Source organism: Manacus candei, unplaced genomic scaffold (genome assembly GCF_025592945.1).
Source record: "Manacus candei isolate 608988 ecotype Guabito, Panama unplaced genomic scaffold, ASM2559294v1 h1tg000076l, whole genome shotgun sequence".
NCBI lineage: Eukaryota > Metazoa > Chordata > Aves > Passeriformes > Pipridae > Manacus > Manacus candei.
Window position 1 is genome coordinate 11,493,759 of NW_026138124.1, and position 21,163 is coordinate 11,514,921.

The following is a 21,163-nucleotide window of genomic DNA, read 5'->3' on the forward strand; positions in this document are numbered from 1 at the left end:
ATTTCACCTGGGAATGTTTAAGAAACAGGAAGACAAAACTGGATTGCTTTTGTGCTCTCCGTTTATCAAACAGAGCAAATCTTTTGAGATTGGAATTGCATCAGGAGTTAAGTGGTTGCCTGAGTCTGTTGTGTACCCTTTGGGTAACTGCAGTAGGAGGGCAGGCCAAAAACAGTTCATAGAAGGTGATCATCCAACAAGGCCAGATTGGACAGGGCTTGGAGCAGCCTGGCCTAGTGGAAGGTGTCCCTGCCCATGGCAGGGGGGCAGGACAAAATGAGCCTTAAGGTCACTTCCAACCCAAAGCAGCCTGTGATTGTGTGACTGATGAGGGCTCTGGTCAGACTGTGTGGGTGCCAGTGACTCGGAGCACTCATTTCTCGCAGCTTCCTTCTGTTGACTTGCCTTTGTCACAGATGATTGTTGGTATCATTGTAACCTGCTGCCTGTTAGCACAGGAGGTGTGCATTGCATCTGGCTGCAGCTAGATTGAGCAGTAAACTTCTGTGTGCTGGCTCTGGAAAAATCCTTGCCTTTTCTCTATTACAAATCTTGCATTGCTCTTTTCCCAAAATGCGTGGTTGAAGTTGACTTAATTTCTCTAGTCTGTTTCCAGTGTCTAATAAATAAGTAGAAATGACAAATTGAAATACCATACTTATAATTGAAAATCCTAATACCACTCCCCTATCTGCCTTATCTATCAACCTAATTAAGTTTCCTCTTCCCAAAGGTTAGAAAGACAATCTAAATAGGCTAGATGGTCCTGAGGGAAAGAGGAAATGCTGTTGCTAAAAGTTTCACATGGCTTTTTTTGCAAGAAAATCTGAATTGGAGGGGGCTGTACTAAAATGAAAAAAAAACTTAAAGGCTGAAATTATTTGAGTAATTTGGAAGGATTCAAGTGTAGCTCTGCAAAGAGGGATTTATTTTTTTGTATGATTATTCATGCAGATAACTCCAGCTTTTACAAGCACTCCTAAAGTAGTAGGTTAACATCTGGCCTCTGACCAAGGTAGTCAGTCCTCAGAGCTTTTATCTTTCATGGAATAAAGCGTGGCATTGCTATTTCCCCATGCCTGTGTTATTCTGCATCTAATTTAGGATTATTCTAGTATGAGATTGTCATTTTGTACATGGAAAGAAAGTGCAGCATTTAGTTACTCTTCTGTGCCTTTGATGTTTGTTTTTATGTATTGCTTTTCTTCCTCTTTCTTTATTTAAATGTATCTCCTCAGAATGAAGAGTTAGATAAGAAGTATGCTGGACTTCTGGAAAAAAAATGGACATCTGTTATAAGATTACAAAAGAAGGTACGTGGAGATCTGATGGATTTATTTGTATAAAAAGTTAGCTCTGAACAGAATGTTCCATATTTTCCTTGTCAGACAAATGCAGTGGTAAGACAATGATGCCTCGAAGATGAATGTTTAGGGCTTGAGTAGGCAAAATAGCTAAATCCATGTTGTAGGAAATGTTTTGTCTCTCTCAGTGCTGGCAGAACCATCCTCTCAGTGTCTTTGTAAAAATTCCTGGGCTTCAGTTTATGGATTGCATGTGCAGTCCTGCAGCTGAAAAGGCAAGAGGTGCCTGGAGGCAGCTGGTGAGTGGGGAGCTGGAATAGCTGTGTGCAGGGTTAGCACGGAGGGATCAGTGCTGCCCCTTGTCTTTGGCCATGGCCCCAGAGGGAAGGAGCCATTAGCTCCAGTGCATTAGAGTGGGGGATTCTGCTGCAAGTAGACAGTACAAAGCTCTTTTTAATCGTGCTTCATTGCCTTGAGAGTGTATTAAAAGCAAAAACCCCCTGAAATCAGTGTGCTAACAATGCAGACCTGTCTCCTGTGCGGGTAATACAGCGAGGGTCTATTAGCCCTCCAGTGCCTCTGTTGGTTAATGGCCATGCCAGCACCGTGGGGGTCACAGCTCCTGCAGCAGGAGCATTCCTTTCTGTTAGCACAACCTCCTTTGGTAGTTTGGCACAATAGTAATTCAAACGTATTTGTACAGGGGATTTTGTAGAACTTTTTTTTCCTGTGAAAATATTTGGGAATTTGAGAATAATAAATGATTAATGATTAAATTATTAAAGAATGAGCTATAAATTATTAAAGAATAAACTATAAAGGATTAATTTAGGTTTGATTTTTAAAAACACCAGTGCTGCTCAATGTTGGTAGTCATGTTGGGTCCATGCAGTCTTTACTTTACTGTGAGTTTAGGAGTCAGTTGTGATTTGGATTATTAATGCAAGAATGTGAATTAGATCTTGTATAAACCCAGAAATGAACAGTCTCTTTAAAATTCATGCACTTAGGTAATGGAATTAGAATCGAAGCTGAATGAAGCTAAGGAAGAATTTACATCAGGTGGACCTCTTGGTCAGAAACGAGACCCTAAGGAGTGGATTCCTCGTCCTCCAGAGAAGTATGCATTGAGTGGGCACAGGAGTCCTGTCACTCGAGTCATCTTCCATCCAGTTTTCAGTGTTATGGTCTCTGCTTCAGAGGATGCCACAATAAAGGTATGTGTGTATTCTGGAGAAATGAACTAAGCAAGTCAGAGCTGTGACATCAGTGTGTCAGGCTGGACGTGTTGGACTGGTGGAAGGTTGTTTGTTCCTGGTTCTGCTTCAGTAGGGACAGTTCTTTCAAGTGTAGTGCCCTCTATAATCTACAAGTTTTAGTTGTATGCCAGTCCAATTAATGTCTTCAAGAGTATATTACTATCCTTTGGCTTGAAGGAAAAATGAAGCTAATGTGGATTTAGAGACCTTTAACCTGTTCCTGTTTCTGCAGCAAACAAACAGGGCCAGCTGAAACAGCGACAGCTCCCTGTGCGGTGAATGTTGTGGAGGGGCCTAACCAGCTTTGTTTTCACTCTGTTATGAGTGAAATACCCACTTTGTTGGGTGTTTTTTGGTGGTTTGTTTTTGTTTGTTTAGGATATAATTTAAAATGAAATATCTCAATTTTGTGCTTGAGAGACACAATAAAATCTGGAAGAGCTCGTTTTGTTTTGAAGGCTTTGTTTGTGGTTAGATGATAGCAACTGACTTAATTAGGAGGTGAGAACAGGGACTTCATGCTCTCCTGCAGTTATTAACTGCAAATATTTGTTTAATTTCTCAGCAATGTGAGTGTCTGAATGTGTGTGTATCAAGCTCTTCAGAGGGGTTTGGATTATCACCCCTAACCCAAAGCATTCTGAGTATTGCTCTGTGGTATGCAGGATATTTGCTGTTCCGTTCTGAAGAGAGCCAGTGAATGCTGGAGCCACAGTAAAGCTTGGCAATGGTGAGGGGGATGTTAAAGAGGATCCTTTCCCCACGACTGAAAGTGGGATGTATTGCTGGAGTTAGGGAGCTGGCACAGAAAGAGATGGAGAAAAACAGTGAAGAAAAACAAAGTGGATTGTTCTGTCCAATGTTTTTGAAATTAATCTTCTTAATTTTTAAGGGTACTGGTTGTTAAGACTTCCATATACAATAGAACTTGTTCTCCTGCTGGGTTTATAGTGCTTTAAGGTTAACTGAAAAGCAGTTTTCAAAATGCATGAATTCATTTAATTTATAAGTAACAAAATCACATAAAAAGAATGCTTATTTTTCTGTGCTGTTAAGCTTTTTTAGGGCTGTCTGTCTTTGTCTCTTGCTCAATTAATTATTGAACAAGGTGTCAGACTGGCCTGCAGAGTGCAAATGTGAGGCTGGAGAATACAGAGTAATGGGCTGCTGCTAACAGATCCTCTGTTCCCTTGTCAGGTGTGGGATTACGAGACAGGAGACTTTGAGCGAACCCTGAAGGGCCACACAGACTCTGTGCAAGATATTTCCTTTGACCACACTGGCAAACTCTTGGCCTCCTGTTCTGCTGATATGACCATTAAGCTATGGGATTTCCAGGGCTTTGAGTGCATCAGAACTATGCATGGTAAGGTATAAAGGGATTGATTTAGCAGTCTGTAAAGTGAGATTTTTTTTTTTTTTTTTAATCCAGGAAAACTGCTGATGTGGAAAGGGGCTGTAGACCAGAGTATTGTCCAAAGGAAAGAGGGGGGGATATTTTGATGCTTTGAGTGCTCTGTAAATTAGGGATACATGTAGGACCTGTGGAATGAAATAGCATCTCAGATCTGCTATGCATGATGCTGTGGGAAGCATCCCATAATGGTACTGAAATGAAATGGCAGTTAGAGGGATTTTAGCACTAAAGATTAAATGCTTACTAGACAATGAAACTGCCTTCAAATCAGTGAAAGATTGCCTCCTTCATCCCCCTGCGTCCATGCTGCAGGGCTGCAGGAGGGGAGCCATCTGTGCCACAGGAGTTGTGGCTGCTGTGTGTGGCTGATCATATGGGAAACTGCCCTTTGCACTGGGTTCAAAAGCCATAGGAAAAATGGCAAGGTGCAACAACCACACCTGTAAGATTCTAATATTGACAGCAAATGTTTATTTTATACTCTTATGTAAAAGCATTTTTTGTGCTTTTAGTATCATCTTGGAGGAGTGGTGAGTAGGAATAGAGAATGTTTGAGACTTACAAAAATAAACACCCACGCATAGATGTACCCAAGTAAACAGAAAGCAACTTTAAAGGATGCTCAGTGTTTGGACCGTGTGGATTCTAAAAATACAGATAGTTATTTCATAAAACCCCAAGTTTACATGTAAAGATTATTCCATAAAACGTGCACTGCTGCTGTAGCTACTTTCCCAAGATAAAGAAATGACAAGTCCTGTGTGCTCTGTGAAAACTCTACCAGTGTCACTTATAAAGGTTTTATTTTGTTTTTAGGTCATGACCATAATGTTTCTTCAGTAGCCATCATGCCCAACGGAGATCATATAGTTTCTGCCTCGAGGGATAAAACTATCAAAATGTGGGAAGTCCAGACAGGGTAAGTGCACTTTTGGGCAAACAGCAACACCAGAACAAAGCGAGCAGAAAGCACTTTGTGTAGGAATGGGCCACAGCAATCCGAATGTCAGCAGACATTATTTGAATTAAGGAATAATGATGTGCCCTTTAGAGTAATTCACTGAAGGATTCTGCCTCAGTTGTTGGGCACAGGTGTTTAGGTGTTAGTACTGACTCATTAAAGCTAACTAGGTTTGTCTTTCTGGGAGCTATGAGTATAGAACTCAGGACCAGTTAGGAAAACAAATTCTCTGGTTAACCACGAGTTTAGAGGGAGCATCTCTTACCTTTCTGGACACACATCAAGGTGTATCCTGATTATTTTTTTGTTGTCTTGCTTGTTTCATTCATCAGTTGTCTCTTTAATATCTGAGTGACCTGTAAATCTCTGCTTGTTCTTAAAATACCTATTTAATGCAAGTAGTTGTGTCAACTTCATTTTTCCCTGAGCTTCCTGCTTTCTGCCTTAACAAGGATGTCATCTCTTAGCTATCACTTCTTTCTCATGTCAGTTTTCTCTCCATGAGCTGTTTATGACGTTGTCCATCACCAGCCAGAACAGACACGTGTGTACTAAAATATTTTATCTTAACTACTAAGAGTAGGTCAAGTGTCCTCAAATATGTAAGGCATGTGAATGGGTTACTGGATGGTGGCTGAGTCGTGCTGTGGGGTTTCTCTCGCCCAGTTACTGCGTGAAGACCTTCACGGGGCACAGAGAGTGGGTGCGCATGGTGCGGCCCAACCAGGACGGCACCTTGATTGCCAGCTGCTCCAACGACCAGACCGTGCGCGTGTGGGTGGTAGCGACGAAGGAGTGCAAAGCTGAGCTCCGAGAGCACGAGCATGTGGTAGAATGCATTTCCTGGGCTCCCGAGAGCTCCTACTCCACCATATCAGAAGCTACGGGATCAGAGGTAACGTTCACAGGGGGAGATGTTTGTCCCTGCTCTGTGTAGCGCTGGCAGTGACTGAGCTTTGGGCCCAAAGGGCTGGCAGGTACAGCAGGTGTGTGGGCACTTTTGGCTGAGCATCTTGGTGTGCAGTTAATCCCCTTCTTGGCGTGACAGGATCCAGCTTTTGTGTTAGTGAAAGTGAACTTTAGAGAGATGTTCTGTTCTGGGAAGGGTGAGAATGGGAACACTATTATATTGCAGCAAAAAAATGTGGAAGGCAGCTGCTCTGGCAGAATGTGAACATTATAAGGATGCTTAGCAATTGGAAGCTGGCAGGAGGAAGGAGTCAGAAATGCAGAATGAAGCTGCCTTGGGTGCACTGTGCTGGAATCAAACTGACTGCTGTGTCCTGCTGCACAGTTATTGATGGGAGAAAGCATTCCATAACTAATGAATCCCCATTTGTGTGACCACAGATACCTCTTCTGGTGAGCCTTAAGGGAGGCTTGCTAAAGGCCAGCAAAACTTTCCTCCTAAGGATGCCAAAGTATAGAAGAAATGAACTAGACATTAATTCCCATTTCTAGTCAGGTCCCCTGGCATTGCGGTCCCACCCTGTACTTCCAAAGGGCATGGACACCCCAAGGGAGAAGTAGCTACACTGAACACAGGGACTTGTCTAGTGATGAGGTTTTACAGGTTATTTCAGTCAAATTTTACTTGAATCCTTAAAAGATCCTTATAATCTTTTAATTATAAGTAATTCAAAGAAAATCCTGCGTGTCCCTTCCTGCTGCCGGGAGGGCTCTGTGGTGGAGCCTCCCCTGCCACCTGCTGGTGGGAGCGGGCACAGCCCGCGCGGGAGCACCTTCCTGCACACCTGGGGCAGGTGTGGCCCCCGGAGCTGGCCCTGGGACACACAGAAATGACTTGGCAGTAGGAAGTTCTCAGTTGTTCTTCATCCTGCCTCGTTGCAGGATGTTTTATGAGGAATGTGAATACAGAGGTATGCATGAGCTGTGTCCTCGCTTGTTTTGAGATGTGGGACTTAAGCTGTGCCTACTGTGAACAGAGGATGTCTTGCAGTGGGCAAGTGTGTATTCAAAGTGTTACCCGGCTTGTGGCATCAGCAGGATGTACAACCATTTCTTTTAACAGATTGTTTAATTCCTATTTTTGTGTAAATCTCCTAGCATTAGTACCAATGCCTGTGACCCAGCTCTGGCAGTGTGCGTTTATTCACTATAAGCTATTGTACAGTCTGATTTTGGTACTAAGCAATACCACTGGGAAGGGATCTTCTTGCTTCCTCCACGTCCCCCCATCCATCCCATGTATGCCATAACTTAAACCATAATTTTCTGTAGACTAAGAAGAGTGGCAAGCCTGGGCCTTTTCTGCTGTCTGGATCCAGAGACAAGACCATTAAGATGTGGGACATTAGCACTGGCATGTGCCTTATGACACTTGTAAGTCCATTGGTGTTTTTGTGGCAGTTATAGCAGCGTACATAAAACCAGTTTTAATGAAATGTACTGTCTTGCATGTTATGTTTTGAAGAGAAGCCAGAGTTATGGAAATAAGGCAAATGCTGGAAATACAGTTTTAATGGCTTCTATAGTTCAGATGTTGTTGCTAAGAAATACTGAGTATCTCCAAACCCACAGTGTGAATGCAGTACTGAGGTGTAGGTTCTGTGGTGTTGGTTTGTCTGCAGAAACGCTGATAATGGTCTGAATTTTGTCTTCTGTAAAATGTTATGTTGTCCCATGTGTGGGACTTCCCGCAGGCCGTAGCCTGCTGTTTGCAGCCGGGATTCTGGGTGGTGGTGCTGGGAGTGGAGAGCAGAATTGGTGCAGATCACATGAGGACTGCTGTTTGTTTGCCTTCAAGGACAGGAACACACATTGTTGAGAGAGCTGATAGAGGTGTAATAATAGAAAACAGAGATAAACTCTGAGTAGTAACGGGCTTCAGGAGCTCAGTGCTGTCCTTGCGGGGCCGGGCGGGGTCCCGTGGTGTGAGCTGGGGGATGCTCAGCTCTCAGCCTGCACCTGCTCACTGATCTCTCCTTGTGCACAAGGTGGGCCATGATAACTGGGTACGTGGTGTCCTGTTCCATTCTGGGGGAAAGTTTATTTTGAGCTGTGCTGATGACAAGACTCTCCGTGTCTGGGACTTCAAGAACAAGCGATGCATGAAAACTCTGAATGCGCACGAACACTTTGTTACCTCTTTGGGTACGTATTGCTCCCCGTGCTCACTGCCAGGGCAGAGCCAGAGCTGCAGCTGAGCACCAGGCTGGCATTCACCTCTGAGCTCTAGTGGTGCCTTGTGCTCTGTATGTGTTAATCAAATAAGGAAAGAGAGGAGTTGGACTGTGCTGGATTTTTCCACTTCTGCTGCCAGTGTTGCACATGGATAAGGATGTTAACTGCCAGGGAGTTCTGGAACCTGTCACCAGTGTGCAGGAGTCTGGGGAGTGCTCTACTGCCAGTGCTTGCCCAGCAAAAGGAAAACAGGGGGTGTGTGCACAAAACAGAAAAAAATTGCTTTGAATTCCTGGGCATTCCTGGTTGGTGTTATCAGATCTTGGTAGGCATTAGTTCCCCCTTGCCCTGGTGAAGCCAGAACAAACCAACCCCTCTCTTGTTCAGCAAAGCTGCCTTTGCTCTGAAGTCTTCTCTGGTTTATTTCCCGTGTTCCCCTGGCAGTTTGTCGCTCCTTCAGCAGAGCTGGGTGAGTTTGGTCAGCAGGGAGCCTGGAGCTGGCTGCTGAGGTTCCCTGACCAAACTGGCAAGTCTAATTAAATGCAGGACTTGACTCCTCCCTGAAATGGCTGAGGACAGCTGATGAGAACGGGGTGAGGAACAGTGTGAGTTGAAGAACATCAGACCCTTAGCAGGGCCTGGTTAAATCTGGAACAGGCTGCCTCAGTTAGAGCTGAGCCTTCCTACAGTGAGGCTGATTCTCTTGCTTAAATTTCCCTGTCCTGACTCTGAGCTAGCCCTATGTTGATTTCTATATACAACATACTTGGGGATCTCCTGAGGAACAGTACACTGTACATTTTTAAATACCAGCTCACAGACTGTACTGTCCGCAGCAAAAAGAAAAACTCAAGTTTCCTGATTCTTGGAACACCTCTTATTAAATACCTGAAGTGCTGTCTCTGAGTAGGATTGAAGGGTTTTATCAGTATGAGATATTTTGTGTCTTTATCTTGATTTCTTTTGCATGAAAGCTCCTTTATAGCTGAACTGAAAGTAGATTTTCACGCTTTACAAAATTAGAGCATGAGAGAATTTGCCTGCAGAAGTATGGCCACAATGAGCTTTGGAGTTTAGCCTTTAGCTGGTGGAATTGTTTTGAAAAATCAGCGCCATTCAGTAAGAGTGGGAAATGCTGAAGTTTTGGGTTGGTTGGTAATGTGAGCTTTTGTCTCCTGGCAGATTTCCACAAGACAGCCCCGTACGTGGTGACTGGGAGTGTAGATCAAACAGTAAAAGTGTGGGAGTGCCGCTGATGGAGTTCACAGTGACCCCTTTTCCTCTGGATGCACTCAGATACCATGGTTACCCATTGAGCTCTGTTTAAATAAATATTGTCCTTTCATGTAAATTATTCTGGATGTAGATTGAGCTTATTAAATGTTACACACAAAGTATTCATGCATGGTGAATCCAAATTGTATACTGTAAATTTACATACGTTGTCTAGAAGTACCATAGGTTTAAGAACATGGGCTGGCATTGGTCACATCAGACCTGAGAAGGCAGAAGTGGGATGATTGGAATAGGGCACTTAACTGAATAGTTGACAGTGTCATTATGTTGGATAATTTACCTGTTTTTCTTTCTGCTGTCTGTTGGTGCCTGAATTGGTGACCTCATTTGGGAAAAGTTTTGTAGGGCTCTTTCAGAAATGTGTATCTATGTAACATCACTTAAGTGTGCTTAATAAATCTTCTCTAAGAATACTAGATAATAAGGCTGCAATTCAGAATCTTCTGAACCTTATATGTAATTAATGGAAATAAATTAAACTCTGGAATATTTGTCATGAAACATTTGCCAAATCAACAGAAAACACTTGTTTTGGCCTCCTATCACGCAAGGGTTGGTATATTTATAGAACTGACTGTAAACCTGAAATAAGACAACAAATCTTAGCAGCTGATGTGATAAATGTATTTATTTTTTATTTGGTCATTGGTTAAGCTGTGCTGTTAAACTAAGTTTAAATGGTTTTTTTGTTTGGTTTTTTTTATGCTAGACAAACTTCCAGGAGGAGTTGTCCATCCCACTAGAGTTTAGTGATCCAGTTTCCAGTAGAGCTTCCTCTCCCAAATGACTGCCATGGTCCAACTTGCTGTTTGCTTTCCATGTTTGTTAGAGATGTGCAATTCCTATTACACAGCAGGATCAAAGGACTCTTCCCTCATTCACTGGCAGGAAGTTGGGGTATACAAAAGTTTCCTTAATGCCTCCTTGAAAACCCTTTGACAATGAGGTGATCCTCACCTTGGCAATGTGGCTCCAATAAAAACATCCTGGGGTTTGCATATGGAGAAACACCTTGGGCTGCCGCATTTAAATGCTTTGAAGGAAGCACTAAATACCTTGAGAATCAGCTAACAATGGCAGGTCAGATCCATACAGGCCTCTAAAAGAAAAACACCTGAGCAAAGCCCACTCCCATCTGTGGGAATGATGCTAAACACTAAAACCAAACCCAAATTCTATCAGCAAAACCAGCCCAGCTCGGTTATTAGTATTTATGTTGTTTGGTGTACACAATTTTTGATTTACATATCCCTAAAGTTACATATTTTGATCTGAAGTGAATGAAAATATTATAAATTAATATTTTAATCAGCATTTTTGTGACAGATTCCATTGTAGATAACAAAGAATTACAATACTTATCAAACTAACCAGGTCTTTTTAAAAATCCACTTTAAAATTGACAATACAATGAAGAACCAGGCTGATGTTTTAACAGGTGAATTTGTGCTTTATTTTATTCCTTTGATTTAATCCGTGGCTTTTAAACTGTCCCTTTTAAAGCTGAGAGTCCCTGACCAGTTTAAGGTGGGCTGGAGGGCAAACACACTGCACTGGTGGGGGAAGAACTTACACAGTTGCCCCAGAAGGACCTGTTGTTCTGTGGGAGGAGCTGGATGGGGGTGTGGGATCCTCTGGGAAGGGGTGGAGGAACCAGGGTTCTGATGTGGGGGTTTTCAGAGCCAGTTTAAGATCCAGGCTAATCTCTTAAATCCAGTGGTTTCTGTCATTCTTGGTGTGTGTTGCTGCAGTTAAGCATGCACGAATAAAGTCTGTTTTGTTTGTTAGCTGCTTGGACTGGAAACATTTGCTGCTTTTTGTCCTATTAGAGAATTCCAGATACACAAGTAGTGCATCTTAAATCCCTCCATGCATCTGCAACTGTAAATTAATAACATCTGTTTAATTCCTGGTAGGACCTAGAAACTTTATTTAAGTCTAAAGTAAACCACCCTCATGTACATAACTCAAACCTGAATGAGAAATTAAAGGTACCTGTGATGTGGAAGTTGTCTACTGCATTTTTTCCCTGTAGCAAGCAAGCATTTACCAGGACAACCAGCCCCAGTGTCACTGTTGCTGTGCAGAGTGAGCCTTCTCCTGGGGCTGCAGGGAATGATCTCAGGGATGGTCCCCACTGGACCAGAGCTGAAGCCCTGGTTGGAAGGGAGAGCCACAGGCATGGGGTGAGGGTTCCCAGCTCGCTCTGGGACGCCGCTGTTCAGCTGTCCCCACTGCTTCTGTGGCTCGTGCTGTGCCTTTGCTGTGATCAGAACTACAACAATGAGCTTACTGGGTCAATTATGAACTAAATGTATTGGAGGGCTCAAGAGGTTCACTGCTTGTCTGGCACTTCTGACTAAAGTGAGCAACACTTCCCAGGACCCACCTCTGGCCTGTGTTACCAGGGAGCCGCTGCAGACCCCTGGGCTTAACCCAGCCTGGGCCGTGCCACATGGGCTGAAAAGTGCAACATTTATTGTGGTTTAGATGGAATCTGGAAGTTGATGGTTTTTAGCATCTTGCACTTTAGAAGGTGAAACAAACCCGTCCTGTTTTTGTGTGTGGTGTGACCAATGTGTGCCCGGGGCACTGAGGAAAGGAAAACAACCCCCAGTTGGTAGGGAGTGGGGGCTGTGGGCATGGGGCCCCTGCCTGCCCTCTGCCTCCTCCTGTCCATGTGAACTGCTTGAGAAATCACTTAAGAAGCTCCTGACTCACCTGAGAGCTGTTTAAAAGGAAATATACTTTGTTTTTGTAGACAGTGGTGGCTTGGTAATCCTTTAATGATTTGAATATTGCAAATGCTGAGTTGAGTGAAGGAAAAGCGCCCTTGGAGTGAGCTGTTGTGTCCAGCTGTACATAATGTCCGTGTATTAAATCAATACCGAGAGTCCTGTAGCAAGAGCACGTGCATAGAGGGGTGGGATGGCCGGGGGGGAGCGGGGAGATCGCGTTGGATTTGCAAGTCACAACTGGATTTAATTGGCCTTTTTATCTTTCCACTGTGTCATGTAAGTAGCTGCTTTCCTGTCCTGCCTGTCCCTCAGGCTTCCCCAAGTTCATTCTGAAGAGAAGTTAGCAAAATCCTCACAATGTAGAGTTGATTCCAACATGGAGAAGGCAAACGTCAGATGTTTGTTCGAGCACTGTTAGAGGTTGCAATTGGAGAGAACAGTTCCTAGCTGTAGGAGTTAACTGAAGCTATTGACACAATTAAAACAAAATTGGTAAAGGAATGTATATAATACTGCTCTGTGTTTTACAGTAAGATTTGTTGCTCTCAGACTGTGTAAAACAAAATTTATTCATGTTTTCTGCATATTAAAAAAATCTTATTGTACCAATTGGTAAACTATTAAATGCATATAAAACTAGATGTGGTTTTGTTTCCTTGGATGCAAGAATTAAAACTACTTTGAGAAAAGCTATTGGTGTTTCACCCTCAGATTTTGCTCCACACCTGCTTTGCCTTTGCTCTAATTTTAATTTACCTTGAGGAGCTCACCTGAGGACAAGGGAAGCAGTTTTGAGGTGGTTGGTGGCAGTCGGAGTGGTGAGAGGTTTTGTTGTTTGATGTGGTGCAGGGAGGTGCCATGGGAAGTGCTCTGTGTGGGCTAAGCTGGTCTCACAGGTGGTCAGGAGAGCCCTGTGGGACCACGGCTTGCCTGTGCCACGGGGGACCCCCCTTGGGGCTGTCCCAGCACTGCCCTTCTGTGGTTGGGTTGGGTTTGGTTGGGTTTCTCCCTTACCTTGACCCTCTGTTTACTGCAGACCCAAGAGGAGCTGCCTCTGAGTGCTCTGCACTCGCTGTTGGAGCTGTTGAGGCTGGTGGTCGTGCACTGCCGCGAATCCTCGGAGCGATCACTCGGCTTTCCTGAGGCAGCACAGGTCCGGCACAGGGGAGGTGGGTACCTGGAAAGCCAAGGCACTGGATAGTTCTGGAAACAGTTGTTCTGCTGTTGGGGTCTTGCAGCTGGTGTGTGCTTTGGTTTGATTTTTTTTTGCTGTGATTTGGCCTTAATTGTCTCAAGTGCTGCTTAGAGATGGGTCAGTGACCTGAACTGGAATGGGCACATCTTCTTTGATGGAAGAGCACTCCCACCAGTTGAGGTCTGTGGAAGCAGCTTGTATGGTGGTACTTGTCAGTGGGAACAGGCCCAAGATAGACAGCTGGAGGAGAGCCACTTGCATTTGGGAAAAACAACTGAACTGGGGCTCTGCCAGAGCCAGCGTGTGCAGAGCCATCCCCGCTGGGGTGACGGGGGGCACAGGCGGGATTGGGAAGAGGGGTAGAAGGAAGGCCTTGTGTGTCTGCAAGCACAGGGAGCCCAAGGGAGGTTCCGGTGTGAGTTACCAAGAGCAATCCGGGCAGTTGAAGAATTTCCCCCCTCAGCTCGGTGAGTTGTTGCTCTTGCAGTGTGACAGCAGCTCTGTGGGTGTGTGAGGTTGTTCTCACCTGCTGTTTCCAGTCCTGATACAACTCTGATGGGCATTAAAACATTCTTCAGCTGACAGGGTTGAATATGAAATGACACATGTAGAGGTTTGGGGCCTTGGTGGGTGTGATGTGGTTGGGTGCACAGGCTTCTCCCCAGATTGTGACCAGTGAAGCCCTGGGCTGGACCTGAGTGAGGTGGGCTACACGTGCCTGTACCAACTAGGAGCGAGCTTAGCAGGTGAGTTGTTCTAGGGCTGAACATCTGCCCACCTCTGGTCCAGCTGTGACCCAGGCTCATTTGAGCCAGATTTTACATTTGTTTAAGAACTTGTGAACAGAGTAATGAGAACACCCAGACCCCCAAAGAGGTAAAGAGAGGTACAGACATGTTGGTAAATGCAGTTATTTACCAGCCTGCACCGCTCTTGGAGCTCTTGGCCCTGGAGCCTCAGTAGCCAGGACTTGTGTCCTCTGGCTTCATTTTGTATGGCCACAACATCCCCAGAGCCCCCGTGTCCCTGCTCCCCCTTCTCCCCTGGAGCAGGAGGGAGAAGTGACTTCTCTCTGTGAACACAGATAGATTCTGACAGCAGAGGGTGGGTCCTGCCCCTCGGGGCTGGGGGTGCTGGGGCTGTGACTCGGGTACCGATTTACAGGTTTTAAAGCCTCCAGCTCAGCTGGACCTGTTCTCTCCCCCAGCTTCTGCTCAAAGGAAACAGGAGTGGTGGCTCCAGTGCTGGTACCAATACCTTGCAACAGATTGTAAAGAAACAATAAAGTACCTACTATAGTTTAAAAAGCTTTTAATGGACTGAAAGACACTAGTAAAAGAAAAATCTTGTAGGAAAGATGCACTGTAGTCATTTATTGATTGCTTTCCAGGAAATTCAGAATTTTTCTAATAGGAGCAAGTTCATTTGCAGTGAAGACTGTTGCCTCCAACACCTCAGAGGCTGCTCCCTTCTTCCCCCCCGCCCCGAGTTACAAATACCTGTAAGGTCGGACAGGAACCCGAGGGTACAGAGCACAGGGACAGCACTTGGCTCCAAGGTCAGTAAAAGCAGCAGCGCGGGTTAGCACGGGGCACGATCCATGACAGACAACGCCAGGGAGGGACAGGCTGGGCACCGGCAGCGCCGGGCCCGCCCTTGTTCTGCAGCTTCAGCTGCTTGGAAAACAGGACATTCAACTCTGTCGGCACCCAGGGCCTGCAGCAGCCACAGTCTTCTTGCTTGGGGACAGTGACAACCCCACGGGATACGTGTGAGGGGAGGGGAGAGGAGGGTTTCCTTAGTGGCACCTTGCCATTCAGTACCATCCATTGCCAGCAATGGAAGCTCCTGGTGCCAGTCCCAAAACCAGTGTGCAAAAAACTCCAGAGAAGGAGGTATTTGCCAGAGGTTTCAGTGCTGGGGGAACTTCAGGTTTTATTTAAATCCCCTCCCTAAAGCCTGGTACTTTCTGGTGGTTATTCGTCAGGTTCAGGGCCCTCATCTCTGTCACAGCTGCTGTTGCAAATGAGACCAAGTCTCTTTATTTCTGACTTTTCCTCCCCTCTCCCCCCACCCTGTAATAGAGCCACAATTCCCTCCTCACTCCCCTTAACTCAGCCCTCATTTGCTGCATTCCCACCTCTCCGAGGCACTGGGGTTTCCACTGCAATGGAATTTTGTGCGCTTTTTTAAACATCAAGCCCTCGCTCTTTGAATAAAGTATCCCAAGGTACTCAGCGGCAAGCAGAGCAGAGGTGGAACGGTGAATATCATATATATATATATATATCTATATATATCTATGTATATATCTATCTGTATCTTTACCTTGAAAATTAGAATGTGAATGTTACAAAATCCCACTGAATTGCTAAACTGCCAACCAAATGTAGAAAAAAATGGTTAAAGGAATCCCATGGCTATATCCTGATGTAGAAAATGCTGTACATTCCCCACTTCCACACGTCACAAGCTTCAGTCATCTGAGTGACACAAATATGGCTGTTCTTAGCACAAACTGGGATAGTGACTGGTGGGGGGGGTGGGGAATCAATCTTTTGGCTTGGAATCACGTTTTACAAGAACGCGGAGCAATAATGGGGCTGGTTCTGTACTGGTTTAGCAAAGCAGTGTCCTTAGTCAACATAAAAATGACCTGAGAAATGTTACATCCCTCCAGACAGTTCATTTGGAATCCATATGTACAAAGTAGAAATAACTGCTGCACACACACGACACGGACACACACACGGCAGGACGGCCCCGCGCGCGCCAGGACGGGTCTGTGCTGCCTCCGGCCACTGCCCTCGCGTGGCACACACAAGCTCGGGCAGACAGATTACATTGCTCAGATTAGTTCTTTGCATTGTGTATTAATTGTACCAGTGCAATAACATTGTCAAAAAGGAGGAGCTGCTCCAGGGGCAGCTGAAGCCCCAGGCCAGATTCAGAAAAGGGTGGTTTAAACTTTTTTTTTTTAAAGCGAGGTACATGTTAAGCAGAGCTCTGTGTTAAGGGGATGGCAATAGAAGGCATGCTCGGCTCAGCCTCCTTTTCCTCCACAGCTTTATCCTCTGCTTCCAGCTGTTCCCCACTTTTCATGCTTTCCTGGAGCTGCTGGCGTCGCTGCACCTCGGCTTTAAGGTTCTCCAAGTCTTTTTGGCTGAAGGGGAAAGCAGGAAGGGGAGCAGACATTAGACTGGCCTTGGAAACGGTGAAGCACAGGGACAAGGTCATGTTCAACGAGGAGGAAATGCTCCTTGCACCTGCCCTCCCCCACAGCTCAGCCACACCTGAGCACGGCCAGGACTCAGTTTGGTGATTGGGTTTGATCCAAGAGGCACCAGGATGTACCCCATCAGTGGGGCTGGGGCAGAGCAGGGGGTTCATGGCCAGGCAGTCTCCTGCTGCTACATTTTTACCATCAGTGATTATTTACAGCCTTAGAACAACACAGTCTCAGCTCAGGTCATCTATTTCCACCACCACCCCAATCAAATTTTTAACTAGAAGTCTATGAGACAATTTATAATAATTAAACAAAAATAATCTAAGAGTCCTGCTATTTATAGTGTTTTGATGATGCTAATCAGGGCCTGCATTGTGATCTTGGCTAGAATAAATCCTGTGAAGCTGGTTTCTGCTCTCTCATGAACAAAGACAATACAAAAAAAGACTTGATTTCTAACAGCACAACCCAGAAGAATCGCTGTACCTTAGTGGAATGAAGAGAATTCCATTGATAATGTTGAGCTGCTCCAGGACACTGGCCATACTGGGAGCTGTGAACTACACCACAAGAGAAAAGAAGTTTTAGGAGTCAGAATCCAGAAAGGACTCTGAGCAAGTCCAGACAGCATTTACCAACAGCTGAGAAGAACCTCAGGCTCATATGACACCCGAATAGCTGCAAAGTGGCATCATTTGTATTATCTACCTCTTTACATCAGTAAGCTGAATAGCAGGATCTAGAGCTCCCCACCAGTCCCTGCAGGAGCCTCCTGCTGAACCCTGCATGACTTCAGTTAAATACAGTGCCACTTCCAAAGTGTGCTGGGTTTTCTACCCTCCCTCAGGTACTGTAACAAGGGTAAAACCATTAGTGCTGTTTTTATGGGTTTGAGCCTCTTTGCTGGCCCCCATTCCCTGGACTTGACTCTTTACTCAATTCGAGGTCCTTGTGCTCCCTTCACTGCCATGAATCCCTCAAGTCTGTTCAGTTCTCTACAGGGAGAAGAAAACCTACCCACAGAGCACTGTCCCACTCTGCCCTTTGGGCGGGAGGGAGGCTCTGTAGCTGGAACCTTCTTTCCCAACCTGCTGGAGTACAGCCTGGCAGGGAGAGCACCCATTGCACAGGTCAGCACGTATTCCAGGGCTGGGGTGCTCTGCCAGCTGCACAGGCAGGTAGGAGCAGCTGGATTTCGCCCAAGAGGGCCAGTCACTCCAGCTCCACGTAAGGCAAGGCAGCCCCCACAGCCCCTCCACCCCCACGCTCCCTGCCCAGCCTCCCCAGCCACAACATCCCTGGAAGGAGAACAAAGCACCCGGTGAAGGATGACAGCATTTCTTAGCATGAGGAAACTGAAGTTCTTCTGCATTGAGCAACCTGCCCCCAGGCAGTGAGTCAGCAGCGGGGCAGGGTGGTGTGGAGCTGTGCCAGGCTCTCGCCCCAGATCCCTGCATCCCCACCACTTCCTGGGGCACCCTGTGATGGCATCACCTGCATCTCACTGCCCGAGCTCAGGAGAAGGAGCCCGAGCTCAGGAACGCGCTCTCAGAGGGGACAGATGCTCCGTCCACACCGCTGATACCGCGCTGTGTGCGAGCTGCTGCCCTGGCAGGGACCTCCTGCCCAGGGAGGATCTGACCTGGCACAGCCACTGCACCCTCCTGATGCTCCGTGTCACTCAGGAGCAGCTGGACACAAACCCCTGCTGGCACGGCCCACTGCCCACTGCTCCCAGGTTACCTTCAGTGGCATGATGTTGGCGTTGGAGCCGTTCTTGTAGATCTCGTTCATTGTGCGCTGCAGAGCGACCGCTTGCTGCGTCAGGTATTTCAAGTACTCGGAGCTCTCTTTGGTCTTTTCATGGTGTTCACCAAGCTGACGGGAAAGAGGGAAAAAAGAGTTCAACATCATAAATGAGAGCAGGACCCTTCCCAGGGCACATTCCTGGGCGCTGCCAGCTCAGCATCCCTACAGGAACTCAGCGGAACAGGATTTCACCTGTCTTGACATTCAAAATTCAACCAAACAGTTCTGGGAGCCTTATTATCACCATTCCAGATTTCCATCAAGTGGGAGCACATTTGCTGGGTAAGCAGCATTCCCGGCACGGAGCTGTGCTTCCAGGAGCAGTATTCCAGCATTCCCCACAGCAGGCTGTGCCTTCAGCCAGCTGAGCAGCGCTGAGTCACCTCGTGCAGCCACAGACATGCTCAGACAGCCCTGGGCTGGGCGGCAGTTTCGCTGAGCAGCAGCTGGGCTGTGAGTGGGAGCAGGCTCTGCCCGTGAGACAGCTCCACCACCAAACCAGTTTGGAGCTGGTATTTTAAAAGACTGGTGGTGCAAAACATGAGAAGAACAGGCCAGTTCTTTCCAAGCGCCACCAGAGTGTGAGGCTGTGCCATGACAGAAGTGTCTGTCCTATGACAGGTACAGCACAGACACACTTGTAGAAGCTGGGCAAAGACTCCTGGCATAGCAGCAGGCAGTTACTGCACAGGGCAGCAGTTCTGCCCCCGCCCTACAAGGATTCCTACAAACAACTCTGAGCAGATGCCAGGGAAAGGCCTCCCTGAGGCCCAGCTGGGAATTGGTTTTCAGTGGAACTGCTCAATTCTGGCCCTGCAGTGACAGGACTCAAGTGCACGGTGTGGCCACTCATCACCTGGTTCTTGTAGATGGTGTAGCCTTCCTTCTCGTGCTGCAGAGCCGACCGGAATTCCGCCTTGCTCTCATACACTCGGGCAACCAAGTGGTGGCTGAGGGAAGGAAAAGGGTTGAAAGGCACTTCCATGAAGGAGAAACATTTCTGTGCTGCAGCAAGCATGACTGTAACATCACTGTGTTTGGGCTAAACTGACAGTGAGCCAGTTCTGCACCCAGGGACAGGGCATCCAGCGCTGCAGCAGTGGGCACTGGGAGCAGATCCTCAAGGTGCCACCGCAGGATTTTTATTCAAATACAGGGCTTTGTGGCAAAGGACAAAGGCACATTAAGTGCTTCTCAAAAGATCCCTCCCCGAGGGCTGGAACAATTAAACACTAGCATTTATTGTAGTGTCCCTGGCTCCTGATGTAATTCCCTTAGCCTGGCTTTCCAACCTTCACTACTCACATATGTTTTTCTACTGGGAGTCCTCAAGGACCAGGGTCATCTCAACAGATTTTGGGGCAAGTAGTATCACAGCAGATGCCACAATTAACCTTAAGAACAAGGGATCTCCATCTTTCGAAACTACAGACTTGGATGCTGCACCATGGCCTTGGCTCTGGGATGAGACTGAATCTCCAATTTACAGGCTCAGGCCCTCCCACGTGTGCACTCAGTGACTGTGCTCACTCTGACAGCAGTGACCCAGCCCAGCACCCCACCCTGCCTCACCTTAGTGCAACCTTCAAAGACTTGGAGCCGTGATACTTGGAGCTGATGGCCAGTGCGTTCTCCAGGAAGCGGAGGGACAGGTCATATTCCATGACCCCGTGGAGCACCAGGCCAATGTTGTTCTGTGCAGAGAAGCCAAGCAGGCATTGGGAAAGGCACATTCACACTACAGTTCCTGCTCTGGGAACGGCAGGACCACCCAGGTATGTCACTGCAAGAAGTGCTGCAGCCCCCAGCAATGTCCCTACAGCAGTAACACATGACAGGGACCATCCATCCCCATGGGAACTCCACCCAAGCAAGCCAGGCACAAGGGAGGTAAGGAACCCCCCAGTTTATGCCAGGGCAACAAGAACATATTAAATTAAGGAATTTTCCCGAGGATTACAGGTGCTGAAACCCCCATCTGCAGTATCCCAGTGCAGAGCTCCAGCAACAGAAGTTGACCCTTCCAGCTAAAGGGCCAAATTCCATTTTTTCCTTCATCTGATGGAACCAGCACTGCCTGAATGTTTGCTTTGAAAAGCCATCATGTGGGCATCTTAAAGGCCAAGAGGTTTCTTAGAGATTAGGAACCTGAAGACTATTAACAGATTACTTACATCCAAGAGTGCCATTTCTGGGTGATCTTCCCCAAATACCAACAGCATGAGGTAGCGTGCACGGTACAGCAGGTTCAGTGCTGTTGAGAGTTGGCTGTTTGCAAAGCAGTACAGAGCCAGGTGCATCTAGGACAAGAGAAGGGACCCAGCATTAATGTCAAGGAAACTAATGTCTCCTTTCCACTCCTTTCCTCAGCTGCACATGAATAAACAGACTTCAGCCAGTTCAAAAACTCCAAGTCTGCTGGCTGACCCACAGCCCCACTGAGGTGTCACAAGCACTGAGGAAGCTATCTATTGAGTGTTTTATTTCAATTTCTCTTAACACCCCTTGTGGAATATTTCCAACCTGACCTGTATGTATGTGATATTCTGACTGTGCTTTTGGGGGGATTCTTTCTCGTTTTTTTGACATAAGCCCAGGGCCAAAGCCAGCAGAATTAATGAATCTAAATAAACATTCAGCAGACAAACACTAAACCCCAGGTTCAGCAGGACAATTACTGAGCATACAGGATGTTTATAGCGCACACGCTCAGCTATTCAGTCTGCAGGATCCTAAGAGATGATGGAAGTGGAGGATTCTGGGAAGAACACTGCAGAAGGGAGGAGAACTGCCTCTGTTTTCCAGCTGCAG

The 21,163-nt window shown here is 46.4% G+C and overlaps 2 protein-coding genes across 4 annotated transcripts in view; one reads left to right on the plus strand and one right to left on the minus strand.

Moving 5' to 3' along the window:
- The window catches only part of PAFAH1B1 (platelet activating factor acetylhydrolase 1b regulatory subunit 1), a 29,417-nt gene extending 16,659 nt beyond the window's left edge, over positions 1-12,758 (plus strand). For both annotated transcript variants that reach the window (XM_051810013.1, XM_051810014.1), the window contains exons 4-11: positions 1,239-1,313; positions 2,315-2,521; positions 3,761-3,929; positions 4,797-4,899; positions 5,608-5,836; positions 7,183-7,284; positions 7,899-8,055; positions 9,268-12,758. In XM_051810013.1, coding sequence (XP_051665973.1) covers positions 1,239-1,313; positions 2,315-2,521; positions 3,761-3,929; positions 4,797-4,899; positions 5,608-5,836; positions 7,183-7,284; positions 7,899-8,055; positions 9,268-9,341 — 1,116 coding nt within the window. In that variant the 3' untranslated portion in view covers positions 9,342-12,758. The remainder of the gene's footprint in view (positions 1-1,238; positions 1,314-2,314; positions 2,522-3,760; positions 3,930-4,796; positions 4,900-5,607; positions 5,837-7,182; positions 7,285-7,898; positions 8,056-9,267) is intronic.
- Positions 12,759-14,660: 1,902 nt separating this feature from the next.
- The window catches only part of CLUH (clustered mitochondria homolog), a 33,767-nt gene continuing 27,264 nt past the window's right edge, over positions 14,661-21,163 (minus strand). For both annotated transcript variants that reach the window (XM_051810012.1, XM_051810011.1), the window contains exons 21-26: positions 20,527-20,652; positions 19,925-20,046; positions 19,209-19,302; positions 18,287-18,421; positions 17,030-17,103; positions 14,661-16,477 (exon numbers count right to left, since the gene is read on the minus strand). In XM_051810012.1, coding sequence (XP_051665972.1) covers positions 16,309-16,477; positions 17,030-17,103; positions 18,287-18,421; positions 19,209-19,302; positions 19,925-20,046; positions 20,527-20,652 — 720 coding nt within the window. In that variant the 3' untranslated portion in view covers positions 14,661-16,308. The remainder of the gene's footprint in view (positions 16,478-17,029; positions 17,104-18,286; positions 18,422-19,208; positions 19,303-19,924; positions 20,047-20,526; positions 20,653-21,163) is intronic.